The sequence below is a fragment of the Mauremys reevesii genome, linkage group 21, assembly GCF_016161935.1.
Source record: "Mauremys reevesii isolate NIE-2019 linkage group 21, ASM1616193v1, whole genome shotgun sequence".
In the NCBI taxonomy this organism is placed as follows: Eukaryota; Metazoa; Chordata; order Testudines; family Geoemydidae; genus Mauremys; species Mauremys reevesii.
The window spans coordinates 18,387,213-18,404,703 of NC_052643.1; the positions used below are offsets into that span (position 1 = coordinate 18,387,213).

Genomic DNA, 17,491 nt, shown 5'->3' on the forward strand with positions numbered 1-17,491 from the left:
ATGATTGCAACCCTGCACACACACACACACCCCCGCTCCTTCTGCTCCCTGGGGCGTAGGGTGCCTGTTCCTAACCCAGTGTAAATATGTATTTACATGGAATGTGAGAGCCCGCTGGTGTGAGCAGGCGAATAAACGTCTGGCTTGTGGGCCCTGCAAAAGGGCCCACTGCTTGGGCAGCGGCTGCCCTTGGCGCGGGGCGTAGGCTAGTCAGTGAGTAATTGCCTGTGGTGGTGGTGGTGTTAACCCAAACAGAAATGCCCCAGAAAAGCACAGGGTGTGGGGCTTGCTCCCCAGTGGCAGGCTGGGGTTCAGGTTTCCCCCGCGTGAGGAATGGCCAGAGAAAGTTCCCCGCCGCGATGGGAGAGTGTAAAGTGCTGACTCAGCCTTGCCTGCACTTGCACGTTAGTGACTGTTTTTGTCTGGCTCGTCTAATGTTACCTGCAGCCCCAGCCTCCCTAGGGGGCCCTGTGTGGTGCTGCACCTGTTCAAATGAAAGGGGGAGGGACCAACCCCTGGCCACCAATGCCTGCTCCTGTGGCCCTTGAGTGTCCCATCCCAGAGCTGGGGGGTCGAGGGGTTTGCTGGTCTGAGCCGCCAGGGGCTTCTCTCTGGTTCCTGTGTACGAGGAGCGTACCGGGGGTGAGCAGGGGAGTTCTGGCTGTTGCGTGTGCTCGTGCGCTTTCGCCGCCATTCAGCGAGCCCTGCTATTTACCCCAGAAAATTCCGCTGCACCCAGTAGCTGTGAATACCCAATGCCAGTTATTGTCCTGTCTTATGGTCAATCCTTGTATGTAAATAAAGCGCTTTCTTTTTAGCGAGAGAGAGAAAGAGATGTCTCTAGGACTGTGATTACGCTAGCTCTAACTGCATAAACGATAGGCAAAGCCAGCTGGCTGCATTGTGCTGCTGAATGATGATTGCGACTGATATTCAGCTACTGTATTTATGGAATGACAAAATAAAAGACCAGCCTAATATGTCTGTAGGGGAGCCTGGGCTGCATTAATCCCACGGGGGGGATCCTGCACCATCCCATACCAGCGCCTCCCCATGCCTGTTGGGTCCCTGCCATGGCATTACAGGGGCAAAGCGTGTGGCTTCTCCTGCTCTCCAATCCCAGCGCCCCTAGTGGTTCCTGTGGCTGCATGTTTCGAGCAAGCTGTGATGTCCCCGGAGGGAATGCAGCCATAACCCCTCTCAGGCTGCAGAAAGAGCTGTTTCAGGCCCTGCTCAAGCTCAGCTCGCACGCCCCTCTGCGCCCAGCGGCTTTCCAGGCCCTGCCAATAATTCAGCTCCTTCAGCCTGCAACCCAGGTGGTCAGTGGTCTCAGAGCTGAGCGCAGGGTGCCTGTAGTTCTGCTAATGCGCTTTTCGGAAACCACCCGTGTGCTGAGCAACTCTCAGCCTTTCACGCTCTCACAAAGGGGAGGGAAAGCCTGAGCCTGTGCATGCATGGACCCACCCAGAGCACGCTGGCTGGCTCCTGGAGGCAGAAACTGCTCCTGCCGTACTGACAGAGATGAAAGGGTGGGTGGAACAGTGTCCTTCGGTGGTCAGCAGCCCTGCTCTTAGTGTGTCAGACCTACCTGAATATGCGTTCGTGGCACTGCTTGGTAACCTACTGCGGTTTCAAGTGACTCATGGGGGCTGAAGACCCCCCCCCAAGCTGCCTACAGCCCTTCCTTGCCCATTTCCATTCTGCTGCAGAGGCTGTAAGAATAAAAATAATGGGGAAACATTTTTGTTGACTCCTTTTTTTAAAGGATTTATTTAAAACACAGAAAACAAAAACAAATACACACAGAGTACAAAGTAAATGTGATTTGTGTTGGCTACAGCCGCCAGAAACGCTCCTACAAAAGGTCAGCACAGTTCATTGCGTATCACAAAATAACAAACCAGGAATCATGACGGCAAAGTAGCTTTAAATGCTTCCGGTTTTCCCTAATCTATTTCCCCAAATCTTCACTGCCTTAGTCTGTATGTCACTGGAGCTTTCACAACTTGCTCAGAATTGTTGCCTAATCATGTCTGTGGCAGACAGTGTTGTTGGGAGGAGTTAATACTGGCCCCAGTGTCCAGGCATCAGCACCTTTCCCTGGTATAGCTACTGGGAGGAGTCTACTTGGTAGTAGAAAAAAAGCTTCCCGGGGGGTGGGGGGGATTATTAGCTAGTTTAGCATAACCAGCAGTGAGAGCCTTTTAAAACTCTAATCTCATTTGGACTTGAGGAGGGGGGAGGTGATGGGCAGTCGGGGGGGGGGGGGGGGTGAATGGAAATGGTTCAAACACAGCTTAGTGCCAAGTAATCTTACCCCAAACAAAACCAAACCAAACACTGCTACAGGAACTCTAGCTATTCAGGAGGGAACCACCACAAACAAACTTTGGACAGAAGAACACACTGGTAGCTCTGTAAACATCAGAGATATGAACTATGAGAGTTGCTAATTTCCTCTCCATTAGAAGCCTTTGCACTCATTAAAAAATCTTGCCACAAAATAAGGTGGCTGGCAGGTCACAGTGCATTGGCTGCCCCTGCACTAGACCGGGGCCTGCCTGCAGAGACGAGGCTAATGTTTGCAACTCTCTTCAGTGTCTGCTTCCAGCGGCTGGGTCTCAGGAGCGCAATGCCCCGCGATTCCAGAATGCATTTCACCCACCAGTGCATGCGTCCCCACCTCCAGACTGCACGGTGCATTAGCCTTCCCTGTGGGGGACACTGGTACCCCTCACAGGCCTGTGCCGGGAGCCCTGACAGGCGTCACATGGGTCAGATTGTGCTGGGGCAGCCAGCCTGCCCTGGGGAGGGAGAGGACAGGGAAACGCTACTGCTGCAGAGTTAAGCCTGGCCCTACTGTTCTCAGGCTCTCCCCCCCCCCCCTGTTACAGTGCTGCAGAGCGCCACTGCAGTGCCTTTAGCCCAGAGAGAGGAGGCTGAAAGCTGGCACAGTGCAGGGAGCCCTGGCTTAGTAACAAACCTAGCCAGCCACAGCCTTCTGCATCATGTACGCCACTGCTCTCGACAGCGGCGAAGGGGCCAGAGGAGACAATGGACAGATGTGCCAGATTGTCAGCTCAGAGACCAGATGTCTTGCACTGTCCCAGCAATCGCTCACCAACAGGGACGGCTCCAGGGTTTTTGCCACCCCAAGCGGTGAAAAAAAAAAAAAAAAAGCCATGATTGCGATCGGTGGCAGCTCCACCGCGCTGCTTTCTTCTTCGGCGGCAATTCAGTGGCAGGTTCTTCCCTCCGAGAGGGACCAAGGGACTTGCCGCCCCTTCGCCTTGGCCGCCCCCAAGCACCTGCTTGCTGAGCTGGTGCCTGGAGCCAGCCCTGCTTACCAAGCCAAGCTGGGGTAGGGCTGTCTTGGGGGAATGCTTCCTCTCTCTGCTCCAGTTCAACATCCAGAATCCAGTGCCCCACCAAGCCCAGAGAGCGGGTTCCAGCAGGAGCAGAGCTGGATACGCAGTGAGGTGGGAATTCAAGGGGGGAAGATGGCGAGGTGCAGCGTTTGACCCAGGAGCACTTCCCTGACACTCCTCGCTGCTCTCCTGGCAATCAGCCTCTGTGCCAAGAAGGTGCTGGCAATGGCAGGTGCGGAGAGGAAGAGGCTCTGGCTGGGTGTGGAGTTCCCCCCCACACACAACCTTGAGCTAACAGCCTGTGCATGGGGGCAGTGGTGGGGTGGCAGCACCACAACCATCCCTGAGACCTCTGCACTGCTTCGTGCATGGCCAGACACCAGTGCTTGCCCGGCACGCAGGGGGCTCCTCGGTGATGGGTGGCTCTCATCACACAAACCACTGCTGGTCACCGCAGGCGTGTGCTGTGAAAGGCAGATTAGAGTGGGCAAAACGGCTCCCAAACGAGGCAATGACAGCAAAGCTGCTATCTAACAAGCTTCTCTTGGGTGCTAGCCGGGGGGCAGGCAAGGCAGACGGGCTGCCCTTTTATTCGCTCACGCGGTCAGAAGGAAGCCCCCACCCCTGTGGCTCAGTACACGATTACAGCAGACCCTAGGCCTCAGCTCACATAACAGCAAAGACGGCACTGTCAGCAACTCAGCGCTCCCCTGACTGGGAGAGATGCAGTGACCTGGCGCCCCGGCAGCCTGCAGGGCAGGGACCTGCTCACCCAACCCCACATGGAAACAAACTCCTGTGTACACCAACAAGCGCCAGCTCCCCACGCTGCATGTTACCTGGGAAGCCAGGGGGCCGCACTCTGGGCCACGCAGGAAGGTCCCAGGAGGCTGTTCTGCTGGCATGTTTTCATGTCTGGCCCACGAGTGTCGATGGAGGTAACTACAGCACCCGCACTCTAGCTCACGCCATCCTAATGCACCCAGGGCTTTGCCCCCTGAATCCAACGCGCTCTGCTAGCCCAGCTAGACCTGTGTATTAGCTCAGCAAACTGCCCTGCGTCAGCGCAGGCCAGGCAACTGGTGTGTTCGATACAGGCCACGAGTCAGTGAGCAGTCAGGAAAGAGAAACACACGCTCATTTAACCCATTCCCTGCTGGCGAGATCAGTGGACTAGGAGGACATACCAGGCATATCCAGCAGCACAGCGGGTATGTTCTCCCTTGATGCCTGCGGAGAGATGGCAGGACAGCGGGCGCATTCTCCCTGCGCGTACACGGGACATTTGGCAGCAGAACAGCGGCTGAAGGGCTTGACGTGTGCATGCATTTGCTCAAACACAAAACAGACATAAAAATTGAACGAACCTAGGAGGCTACAGAAAAGAATTAAGCCTGGCTCCTAACTGTTACCTTAGGGTAACTGGACTATAAACAGAGCTTCCAATACGGTCTCCCTTTAAATCTGATACATGTCGATAAAAACAGAGACATAAATACTGTTACTAGATAATCCCTTCAGAATTCAGCCAACATTGTCAAGACAAACTCTTCAAGTCTTCAATAAGAAAGTGCAAAAAATGTACAAGGAAATGAAATCCCCTTCTAAGAAGTTCTTGAAATGGGCTGGGAGTGGCGGTTTGTTTTGAAGAACACTTTAAATGTGAGCAAGGCAGCCCCTGGCCCCAACACCCACTGGGCTGAGTTAGTCTTCAATGCAGATGATGTCACCGAGCTTCCCCTTGCGTTCCAAGGCTGCACCATCTTTCAGTGACTCTGCTACTTTTTTATCGGGGTGGCTGGAGGGCGGCCCATTGGGTGTTGCTGCAAGAACAAAAGTGAATGCGTTACAGGCCACCTGGTTCCCATTCCCCTCCCTGGCGTGTTGGCTAGGACGTGCACGGAAACGCAGTGCAAGGTGCCGGCAAAGCGGGCGTGACTGACCCCCAGGAGCAGAGAAGGCAGGGCCACTGGCCAACCTAAAGGAAACGTTCTTAGAAGCAAGCACACCAGCTTCATTCCCCTAGCCCAGCACCCGCGTGCACACACGGCTGTGTTCAGTTCACATATAAGCACCACCCGCTAGCAAGGCAAATGCAACATTTACACAACAAGATGCTTATGGCCCAGTGCACACAGCTCCACTGCTCGCTCCAGCTCACGGCTAGGAATGCTTGAAGCATGCTGGCTTGTCAAAACTGTCGTCAGTGCCCCTGAGCGGGCAGCTGGCCGGGCCGAGAGGAGAGAGGCACATGGTGAACTCTCAGCCGTCTCAAGCAGGAGCTGAGTAGTCAAACTGTAGCGCTCGATGAAAGGTGAGCCTGTGCGCAGGAAGGAACACAATGGTGAAGGCTCTGAGGGAATGGCCCCTGGGGACGGCAATCGGCAGGACTCCGTCTGGACAACTGAGAAGAACAAACGGCTCTCAGAAATAGCCTGATTTAGCACCTTCTACAAGTGGCAGCTGTTCCGGAGAGTCCTTTCCAACCCTGGAGCAGCTTTGCTCCCTGCATGTGGCCTTAAATTGCAGCACGGGCAGTTTAGGGTGGACATTAGGAAAAACTTCCTAACTGGAAGTTAAGCACTGGAATAAGTTGCCTAGGGAGATTGTGGGAGGTTTTTAAGAGCCAGTTAGCCAGACACCTGTCAGCGATTGTCTAGATAATACTTAGTCCTGCCTGGAGTGCAGGGGACTGGACTAGACAACCTCTCGAGGTCCCTTCCAGTCCTATGATTCTGAGTCTCACACACTGACCACAGAGGGCCATGCCGCCCACCACTGAAACCCAGCCACTTGCGGGGGCAGAACACCCAGTGCTGTGTCCATGGGCAGGATGGCAAGGGGGGATTGCAAAGGAAGACGCTCTCCGTAGGCAGTTCTCACATGACATAGCAGTGTAGGGAACCATTTCTGGGGGAGTGGAGCTCATCAACTGGAAAGTGCCTCCAGGCGACACTGGCAGGCCTTGGCTAGTGGGGGCATTGCTGATGGGTAAGTTCTGGGTCTCACCGTCAGGAACCAGACACCATGTGTTGGGTTTCATTCTATTTTCATATAAAGTTACGATGCCTGGCCAGGCTTGGCCACGTGGCCAGGGAGCTCTGCCCTGCCACTGGCTACTTTACAGGAGCTCATTTCCTGGGTCTAGGAGGAAACTGCAAGACAAAGACATTGAAAATGGCCTCAGCCACCTGTGAGGCTCGTCCCGGTGTGTGTGGAATGGGAGCTTTGTGCAGAGAAAAGGGGACGCACGCTGCTAACTCCTGATTTGGACCAGGATTGGGCTCACGGTCAGGAATCAATAGGATAATCCCAAGCTGTCCCAGGCAGTCTCTGAAGCAGCGCCTCAGAGGGCGCTGAAGAATGGCCTCACAGGTGAGACCCAGCGGCGCTCTGAGAGCGGGCTAGCCCCCAGCACCTCTGGCCGTGAGAAGCGAGCCGCTCAGCCCGGGCAGACAGACTCACCCTAGCGCCACCTGGGCTAATGCACTAACAGTAGCAGTGTGGACACTGCCGCTGGGGCAGCAGCTAGGTCTGAACTCAGGTGGTGAGCCTGAGCTGCACCGTCTACACCGCTGTTTTATGTGCACTTGCACGAGTCAGGCTCCCAGCCATATCCTCGGAGTGCTGCCTGGCTTCCAGCCCACCCGCAGTGACACAGAGCGCTGCAGGGAGGAGGACAGGAGAGGAAACGTACTCGAATGATCCTTGCAAAGTGGTGAATTATCCTGGCTAAAGACTGCTCGCTGACTGACGATTCCTATTGTCATCCGACGTGACCGCACCAAGCGACAGGCTGAATCCTCTGGGGCAGTGAGTGTTTTCCCAGAGCTTGGGTTATTTGCTGAAGACTCCTTTGCATTTCAGTTGAGATCTAAGGTGAGTTCAATGCCACCACGGTAAAACTGCAAGGCAGAAATGGATGGCAGAGCCTCCTGTGTTGCTGTGACTGGTGTGTTCGTTAATGCACTAATTAGTAGCTCAGACAAGACACAAACCAAGGGAGAAGGAGGAAAATGCAAATGGATGCCGAGTCCTGAAAAAAGAAGACTCTGGCTGTACGGCATGTCTCACTGACGTGCCCTCTGCACTGAGAGCTCACATCACGGTGTTGAGCTTCTCCAATATCTGTGCAATGCCAACCTCATCAGCTCAGCACTGACTGAACTCAGATTAAAACTTGGGATGGATTCTCTGGGAGCTGGCTCTTCTTCAGGCTTTCCAAAGTCCTGACCTGGAATTTGGAAGGGATGACACCAGACAGGTTCCATGCAAAAGTACACATGATATTTCTACATAAATACGTTCTCAAGGCAACATGGCACATCGGTCTAGGAACTTCCTTTCTTCAGAAGCAGAAGGGAATGTGAGGTTTGATTTGCATAGAATAGTTTTCCCTGTTCTCATGACATTTCCTCAAAGAGAACAAAATGCAGAGATTCCAGAAACCAAAGATGTCAATTCCCAGTGTAGTGAATTCATTAAGTGCTAGCCTAGCCATGACCTAGCATCACAAGCATGAGCATAACTACGCCTACGAGAAGAACAGGACATTTCCCTAAACATGTTATCAAAAAAACAACAAGCAACCAAAATGGTGAGTCTGAGATGAACCCCCCAATGACCGGCACACTAGCCCCAAGCAGGGCTGGCTCCAGCTTTTTTGCTGCCCCAAGCAGCGAAGAGGGGGGAAAAAAAAGCCACGATTGGCGGCTGCTCTCCTTCTTCGGCGGCAATTCGGTGGCCGGTCCTTCCCTCCGCGAGGGACTGGGAGACCTGCCGCCAAATTGCTGCCGAAGACCCAGATGTGCCACCCCCTTCCATGGGCCGACCCAAGCACCAGCTTGGTGCGCTGGTGCCTGGAGCTGGCCCTGGCCCCAAGGCTCTGCAAACACTCTCCATACCGACTTAGACCTGCAGGGGAGTTTGATATTCATTATCCTTACAAAGCTGGAGCTAGATATATCGTAGTGTGCGCCACTAGCGATAAGGCCTGTGCCCTAGGAGCTTTGTTACTTTGTGAATGGTGCTGACGGAAAGGCTGCTCCCCTGTCCGATGCCATCAGACTAAAGAGCTTCACTAAACGCACAGGCACCACTGCTCACTGGCATTAGTGGGTGCAAGGACGTGGGACGGCTGGTCAGAAACCAAGAGTGGACCCATCATTTCACTCCAGCATCTCCTCAGCGACTGCACCAATTACAGCTGCTCTCTGAGGACCACCCCCGCAGCTGACTGTGCCTGGAGGAGTGACTTGCCCAGCAGCACATGTGCCTTTGTGAACCCTGTGCTTTTACCACAGGGCCATATAACACTTGGTACGTGCTGCTGCAGCAGCGTGACTAGGGGCCGTGTCGAGGAGGCAACACGAACTAGACGCTCCTGAACATTCTGGATTTAACAACTCCTTCCACCTTGTGATTTGCTGACACTCAGAGTGAATCATGTTACTAGGCAGCGCCTGAGAGACGGGACAATACGATACGTTTAGCAGATAGTAATAAGCATGGCCTTACCTCAGGTGGGAATAAGAACTGCAGAGGAAAATCTTGGAAACGGCTAAATATCTATTGATAAGAGAGAAAACATCTTGCTTGCCCAGTGGTCTTTGGCTTTGCTTGTGGCCCACTGAAATTTGCCACTTTAATTTCTGCAGTTAGAGAAAGAGGCTGTGAGAAATCTCAACCTACCGGTCACGTAAGGTCCCAGCGGCATCTGACTGTAGTTGACAATCCCACCTGGTCCAGGACCTCGGAAGTTTGGCCCAAAGTTGTTGTTGTAGAGCTGGGAGGACCCAAAGGAGCCCTGGAGAAACAGGAGAAAATAACAGCTATGCTGATCCCCAGATAACCAGCCTGCTCTCCCTGCATGATGCGCCCTGGAGTCACCGGGACACGTCCCAGCCTAACTGCTTCAGTTCTGCTCAGGCAAAACGCTCCGGGGTCTCCAAAGAGAGCTTTGCGCAGACACCACCGAGCTGACCGTGGGAGACCTGGGAAGAGGAGGAGCTGTTTGGCCTACATAAGGAGCACAGGACACGGCACACGGAAGTCAGAGATGGAAAGGGCCTGTTAGGGAGTTAATCGGCAGAGGATGGATACGTTGACCTAACACTGCACCATACTGAGATGCTTTGCAAGAGACTCTCCATGCAGGTTACCAGACTGAACAACTGCGCTCGCATGAGCCAGAGTGCCCAAGCTGCCCAGGCCCCCATGCTTATTTTCAGCTCTCTCTGACCTGCTGGACTGTGGGGTCCCCTCCTCGGTTAGTGAGACGACTCAGTATGCTCCGTTCAGACATCTGCAGGCGAGCGGCGACTGGTGGTATCCTGGACAGCATGGACGGCAAGCGGGTCACATCCGCCTTCATGTCACTCAGCAGCTCCTCGAGCTGGTTCAGAACTGCAACACAGATGTACCGATTACACCCGGTGTAGCTAAGAAATCTGCTCTCCCACGCTGATCCTGAGGGGAGCAGAAGGGACTAACTGATTCCAGTGAGGTTACGTGGGGGGTGAAAATACGGTGACATGTCCTGGACCCTGGAGGAGAGGAGACACGGGAGCTGTACAGGGAAAGCTGGTGGGGTTTAGAGATCAGTTTGCAGAGAGGGACACAGATTTGAAGTTGAGTGGGCGTATGGCAGCGTTGTTCTCCACACATGCCAAATGCCTGCACCTCCTTCGCCGCACACTGCTGTGCTGAAAGGAAGTGATTTCCACACACTTTGTGCCCTCCTAATTGCACCCCGAACCATCCCCCTCAATCCTAGCTAATGTCAGAATCCCCCAAGCTGTGGGCCTCTCTAACTGCTCCAGAGCAGCACCTGCCTGCAGCCATGTGCAGCAGCAGTTCTGTAAACCATGTACCCGTCTAATTCCACAAACTGCCCCCTCTGAGCCCGAGGGAGAGCAGCTCTCTCATCAGCCACCCGCCTTCCTGCCTGGCTCTCCAGATATGGCAGCAAACAGGTACTTGCATATCTGGGAGCTGCTGCCAGCCTAGTTCATTTTCTGCCCATACTTGGCTACTTGTATTTTTCTTGTGTCCTTGTAAATGGCAGAACTTTTCCAGTGTTTTCCCATCCACAGCTCAGATCCGTGTCCCCCATCGAAGTGTTGATTTGCTCCCATGGGATGTTATGGTAATGGCCCTTGGCTGGGATCTGAAGACAATGACAGTAAGGGCGCTGGACAGCTAACTGCTGCTCAGAGCCCCCTGGAGCAGCTGTGTTGTGTCCGGCAAACAAGCTACATTCTGCCCTCTCTGCTCTCGCATTCCATCACATTTGCACACCAAATTCTGGCATGGACTGTGTCAGTCTCTGGCTGGGCACCCCTATGTAGCACCAGGGAGCAGCACCTGCTCCGTCCTTTGCCCCTGCACACTCCTCACCAGTCTCCAGTGGGCCTAGCTATGGCAGAATTGGCTGCAGTTTATGCAAGTGACTATTTCCGCATTGACAGCTCATGAATCAGTAGAGCTGCTGAGCTGTTATCACCCAGGGCTGCCTGCATCAGGCTGGCAGGATCCATGGCCCTGCCAAGGGATGAAAGACTCTTACACTGACCCACCCTGTTAGCAGGAGCTAATGCCTGGCTCAGAGCTGCTGGGTAAACATGCCTTGTTAACTCCACCAGAGTCCTGGGTGAGACCCTCCCGCCAGAGAGAACACAGGGCAGAGACAGGGAGACCCTGCAGGAAGAGCGAGACTTGGGGAGAAGACGCATGTTCTGTTCCTGGGGGGTGGTTTGGAGCAGGAAGGGAACATCCCCTGCTTTTACGGTCACTTCTGGACTGCCTGGGCCAGTATCCCTGAACACTTCAACCCCATCCTGTAATGGTTCAGGGGAGGTAAGATCCTGTCCTCGGGTCGTCAGGAAAATGAAGGGAGGATTTGGGTGTGGAAGCCCTGCAGCGTTTTTTGCCATTGCTTTAACCATGTACCTCCAGAGAAGCAAGTGTCCCCATGGGCACTGCTGCCAGAGCCCCCGGATTGCAAGCCGCTGCTGATTTTTGGAACAATCCAGGTTGCTGGTGGTTGGTTCCAAACTCAGCCTCCATCAGACTGACTCATCTAGGCCTGGGGCTGTTCATCTCTGTTAACTCTGGGCTTCAGTCCCGACCAGCCAGGCATGGCATTTTATCTCCTGAGCGCATGCACATTTGGGAGCGGGTGAAAAGCACGTTCCTGGTTACGCTGGCTGGGTGGGGAACTATCAAAATACCCTCACAACACCCTGTGCTAGGCAGGATCTGCTCCAAATCAATGCACCAGATTCAAACGGGGCACCGGGTGCTGCTCTTACCGCCCCAAGGCGGGGGCTGCCTGTGGCTGGTTAACAAGCCGTGCGAGTAAACGCCTCTTTACCTGCCAATAGGAACGGCTGCAAAGCTACACTCAGGTTCAGGATGGTGACCTCAACCACACACACAGTGCGGCCACTGTGATCTTCTGAGAGGTGCCTCTGTGCCAGGGCACCTCTGTATGGACACAGGCTGAGAACGCCTCACTCCTCTGCTATTCTCCATCTCCCTAGGCTCAGGGGTGCCATGCAATCCCTGGGGTTGCCAGGGGGATACGCGACCAGGGCTCCCCGGACACCACCACCTGGCGAGCAGCCCCTCGTTAGGGGGGTGTTGCTGAGCATCACAAGCAGGGCTCGTTTCAGGTCTATGTCATGTCTTTTCTGCCCTGGGAGGACGATCTCCCCTTGGCAACCTTGGAGCCATGAGAATCGACCCACCGCACACTGACATTTCCCCTCTGCTCCTGCCCTGGAAGCCCTCACAAATGGCTACAGTCCCTGTGGTCAAAGGTCAGAGGGACATGGCCAGCTCCAGGCCAGGGGAACATTGTGAGACAGAAACACCAGCCAGTCACTTCCTCCCAGTCGGATTTATTGTCTCTCTGCCCCAGGCCGGGACCACTCCCCCTGCAAGTCAGCTGGGAATGCCGCAGCCCCAGAGAGCCCGTGCGGCTGGCCCCGGCTTGTGAGGCGACAAGGGAGGGCGCAGGCTAGGCAGCGGCGACAAACCTTTGTGCAGGACAGCATTGGCAGGCTTGTTCCCAGCCAGGGACTCTTTGGAGAGATGCTGGTGGCTTTCGGCAAGGCACTCCACTTCAGCCAGACGGGCGTTCAGTGCCATGGCCGGGTGACTCGGGTCCTGGCTCATGTTGAGGTACGCGGCCCTTCGCAGCTGCTCCTCTATCACCAGGGCCTGCTCCAGCAACTGAGACACAACCAGAGAAGAGTCAGGGCCAGATCCTTGGCGGGGATAAATGGGTGCTGTGCTGGCGATGCTGATTTACTCCAGCCAGCGCTCCAGCCCTCTGACTGCCCCCTGTCTGACACGGGGAGGGACCAGCAGCCACTGAGGGGGGAGCAGGCTTTCCCCTTCCCCTTAGGCTTTTCCATCTCACCAAAGTGGAGGCTGAGGGGTCAGTCTGGGGGCTTAGCCAATCCTCAGACGTTGCTGTGGCTCAGACGGGGGGGGCGGTTAGTGCCAGCTGCTCTGACTGGTGGCATAGACACCTGGCCACTAAGAATCAAGTGGAGACCCCTTGACTCACCGCGCAGAGGCCAGCCCGTGGCAAGTGGATGGCAACAACTTTAACTCACTCCCGCCTGGGCTACAGAGCAGGGATCTGGCAGGCGGCCCTGTTAGACGCTGAGCATCAGAGGACAGTTGATTTATACCCATGGACGTTCATGCAAAGCCACAGCAGTTCTTTTTGCTGAGCTTAGTAAGAGCTGAGTGAGTGGGGACGATGCTCAGCTCCCAAAACAAGCCCAGGGGAACCCACTCCACGGGCCCCTGATACCTGACAAGAGGCCCGTGGCCTACGTAAGCTGCTAGGCAACAGTCTCATTGCAGTGGTTCATTGCCACTCCATGTAGGATAAGCAGCATGTGGGGTCAGGGGCTGTCTGCAGCCCATTCCCTATGAATCTGTCTGGTGCCACGGGCTCCCTGCTGGGCACTTCACGCCCTTGCTCTCTTCACGCTCCCTGGCTGTCTTCAGGCTGCCAGACATGACTGCAGCCCACTCCCCACCCTCGGGCACAGCTCCACTTGCCTCCTCACGTGGGGGGCACCTTCCCTCCAGACTCACCTTGAACCGTCGGGCGAGGAACTTGTTCTTCATCTCGAGGTAGTTCCCCTTGTGTATCTCCGACTTGAACGGCTCATTCAGAATCACGTAGCGTGGGTCGTTCTGGATGTCCTGCCAGCGGGCATAGCCGTGGCTGGGTGCAGGGAGGGGTGTTAAGGGAAAAGACCAGATCCCCAACTGCAGTCTCGTTGGGTAGCCTGGGGAGTTTGCTTAGTGACACCCAGCTCTCGTCATCTTCAAAGCACAACACTAAGTAACCGGCACAGCACTCCAACTGTCGTCCCCAGGTGCCAACGACTCAGGGCAGTTAACCTGCCCACCGCCAGAGACGGAGCCGGTGTCAGGGTCAAGACCAGCATTCAGGAGGGGAGTCTCCTCAGATCTCGCTCATGCTGATCACCTCCCCATCACCCCACGGTGGCCCAGCCTCTCCGGTCACCTCCCTGTCCACAGTGGCAAGGGCTCTCACTACAAGTTCAAGGATACGTAACAATTCCCGCCAGCAGCCAGTAGTCATGTCTCCGGTGCCAGATGTCATAGATCTTGCCTGAGGAGACGGCAGCTCTCTCCTCGTTCTGCCACAACGTGTGTAACTCTGAGAAGGCAAAGCAGAGCCACCTTCAGCCAGCAGCACAAGAGCGTACGTGCTGCTAGAACGCAAGGCAGGACTGGCCAAGAGACGTATTCCTGCCTGCAGCCACTTGACTCAAGCCTTCCATTCCTTAAAAAAAAGGGGAGGGGATAGCTCAGTGGTTTGAGCATTGGCCTGCTAAACCAAGGGTTGTGAGTTCAATCCTTGAGGGGGCCATCTGGGGCAAAATCAGTACTTGGTCCTGCTGGTGAAGGCAGGGGGCTGGACTCAATAACCTTTCAAGATCCCTTCCAGCTCTATGAGATAGGTATATCTCCATATATACTAGGTGTAGCCTTTGACCCATTTCAGCTAATGGCATCGTCAACTGACACCTTAGAACCAAATCACAGGTCTCACAAACACCACATCTTCTACCTTCTTATTCTGAGCAGCTTTGCTCCCTTTAGGAAGGACAAATCACTGGCTATAGAAAGCTGCCAGCTCATTAGCAATGACAGCTATAGATACTTTTAAATGAGCAAAGACCGCTCCCCCAGAAAACTCATGACACTAGAGCTAGATGACAACAGCTAAAGTTGTGTTACTCAGGCATGCCTACAAGCATTCTAAGCCCCGGCATGCAGCTGGTGGGCAGTAGATTTAATTACATGGCTGATGGTGCCATCTCTAAGCATTAGGAACAGGCCATGGAAAGAAGAGGGAGGCTCTCTCTCAACCCGGAGAGTGGACTTCATTACCAAAGAAAGTCTCTAGTCGAGGGCCCACTTTGGAAAGGGACCCACACAGTGTCCCCTAGAAGCCCAGGGGACTCCACGCTGGCTTAAGGTTTGATGTTAATGATTCCTTCAGTGCCATGGGCTGCACAGACTATGGTTACAGTGGATGCTATGACAACTGTGACATCATAACTTGCACTTGGGGCAGGCCTGAGAGGCCTGTCAAGAAAAAGGAACTGACAGGAAATCTCAGTGATGCTTGGGGCTGAACAGTGATGCAATCACTCCTCGGGACTGGAGCGCGTTTTAAGTATGCAGCTATGGAAAAGGTCAAACTGTTTCGGCTCAAAATGTAGGGTGCATGTATTAAAAACCAGGAGGGTCGCAAATGTGAATCTGAATGGACATGCTGACCTGAATTAACCCAGCGAATGCTTTCAGTGAAAAAAATGTCTCTAACATTCCTTTGCAGCATCTGCAACCCCAATATAACGAAGGTCAGAAAATGAAAGGGAGTATAAAGAGAACATCAACCTGACCAGTCTAGCTTCTCAGGCCAAGCCTAGTGAAATACAAAAAGTTAACAGCGAGCATAACTGGAATAAAGCAGATTTGGTTCTTGTAGTGCTTCCTGTTTGGATATTCTGTGGAGTTTTATTAGTCACTCAGGTGTACTTTATAAAATCTGAGCTGAGTGCACAGTGCCGCAAATGCTGAGGTGAGACTCACTCACATGATAAACAAGGCTGGTGATTATTGTAGCATCACAGACCAACGCAGGAGAAACTCAAGCCAGCTCCCTGAGCTGCGCTTTCCCAGCAGCCAGTGACTGCCAGCACAGAGCGAGGATCTGGCACTGTGTTCTGGGACTGGAATTCCATTATTTTAAAGCACTGTGAGGCTCAAATCCTCTTTAACGGAATATGCAGAGAACCTGTGCAAAGACTGTGCAGCTTTCGCATGCAAAGACTTTCAAAGTGACTGGGATGCTCTGGCTCAGCCCCAAACCCTCTTACCTGTAAAGCCCCCATCAGCAATGTTGAACATGAATCTAAAGTTCAGATTTTTATCCTCCTTCTTCCCATCCTCCTCTTCCTCTTTTTCACCATTTTGCTGAGTCTCACTCTGCTCCTTCTCTTCCACCTTGGTATCCTCTGCGTATCAAAGACAGTAACATCAGACGAGCACAACTGACCCTGCCACGCTGAGCTGACTTGTTTATTTCACATCATTGCCCCATGAACAGCAGCTCCCTCCTAAAGTCATTCTCCAAAACACCCCCATGTGGGCATATCACCAGCCTGCCTCCTGGCCTCCCATCAAGCACAAGCAGCACCCGCCAGCCATTGGAGATAGGAAGGGGTGAGGCGGCTCCGGGTATAGAGCTCCACCCCCACCTCAGAAAGGAAATAAGGGGAGAGTCAGTTCTCTTGCCTGTCCCTAGAGCTATTCTGAGCCACTGGCATTGCTACAACTGCTAGGAAGTGTGGTCTAGTGGTTGCAGCTGGATTAAAACTCCGTGGCTGGCCCGTGCCAGCTGACGCGGGGTAAGGGGACATTTAATTGCAGTGTAGACGTTTGGGCTTGGGCTGGAGCCCAGGTTCTAGGACCCTGCAAGTTGGGAGGGTCCCAGAGCTCAGACTGCACCCGAGCCCAGGGAGTCTGAGTCAGCTGGCACGGGCCAGCCGCGGGGGTCTAACTGCAGAGTAGAAAGACCCTAAGTCCCTCCTGAGGTCCATTCTGGCTCTCGCACAGACTCTTTGCATGCTGCTGGGCCTTCGTGTCCACTTGTGAATGCAAGCCACAGAGGAACAGTCAGCATGAAACGGCAGGATACACAGCTCCCGGGTGCGCTGCCGTTTCTCACAAAGGTGAGGTGTAGGAGCCGCAAACATGGTCCATAAATGCACTTGAACATCATAATTAAGCCCTTTAGGGCTGGATCTGGCTTATCGCTATAGGTGTGTGCATAGTGATCACAGCCAGTGGGCACCACCACAACACAAACATGAACTCGCAGGAGCTGCTTTTATATTCCCCTTTCCCTGACCAAACATGCTACAGACACATGGCACACGCCCCGTCACACATTCACACGCATGCGCACTGCTCCAGAACACACACAATGCTCTACTCTTCGTTTTTATCAGTTCTCTGTTGCAATTCAGACCATGAGCATCTTACCTGGCTTGTACTCTTTATCTTCCCCTTTACCTTGGCAGGCATTTAATTCTGATTTTTCCAATGGCTTTTCTTTTTCCTGAATTGCCTCATCTGCAGGAATTAAATAGGACAATGAAAGACGATTAACGGGCAGAAATGCCTACCAGTGTCGCTGGATTGATTTGCCTTTCCTATTTAAAGTTGCAAAGTATTTGTTTGCCTGCATACTACAGCTGGTAGACACATGGCCAACAGGACAGTTGTCTGTCAGAAAATGCAGTTTCATCAAAATTGAAACATTTTGTGGTATGATGAGTAAACCTCAATGTGCATCGTAAACGGATGCAAACATTATGTTAATAAAATTGAGAGCTTATTCTAGTGTTAGGCCCAGCACTAGAGCCCTCCCAGCAGCATGAGGATACACGCTCTTCGGTGAGGGATCAGCACAAGACCTAAGCCTCACTGAAGTGCCACTTAGTGGGCATAGGCCTGTGAAAGAGGGGTGCATGTCTCCCGCAGAGAGATTA

At 53.7% G+C, this 17,491-nt stretch overlaps 1 protein-coding gene across 14 annotated transcripts in view; it reads right to left on the bottom strand.

The window, feature by feature from the left end:
* Positions 1-1,539: 1,539 nt before the first annotated feature.
* CHD5 (chromodomain helicase DNA binding protein 5) overlaps positions 1,540-17,491 on the bottom strand; it is an 85,869-nt gene continuing 69,917 nt past the window's right edge. For 7 of the 14 annotated variants that reach the window (XM_039508908.1, XM_039508909.1, XM_039508916.1 and 4 more), the window contains 8 exons: positions 16,983-17,072; positions 15,815-15,952; positions 13,974-14,082; positions 13,488-13,620; positions 12,410-12,605; positions 9,610-9,773; positions 9,060-9,174; positions 3,375-5,191 (listed from right to left, as the gene is read on the bottom strand). In XM_039508908.1, coding sequence (XP_039364842.1) covers positions 5,073-5,191; positions 9,060-9,174; positions 9,610-9,773; positions 12,410-12,605; positions 13,488-13,620; positions 13,974-14,082; positions 15,815-15,952; positions 16,983-17,072 — 1,064 coding nt within the window. In that variant the 3' untranslated portion in view covers positions 3,375-5,072. The other 7 variants (XR_005590333.1, XR_005590332.1, XM_039508915.1 and 4 more) reach the window with 7 other exon arrangements.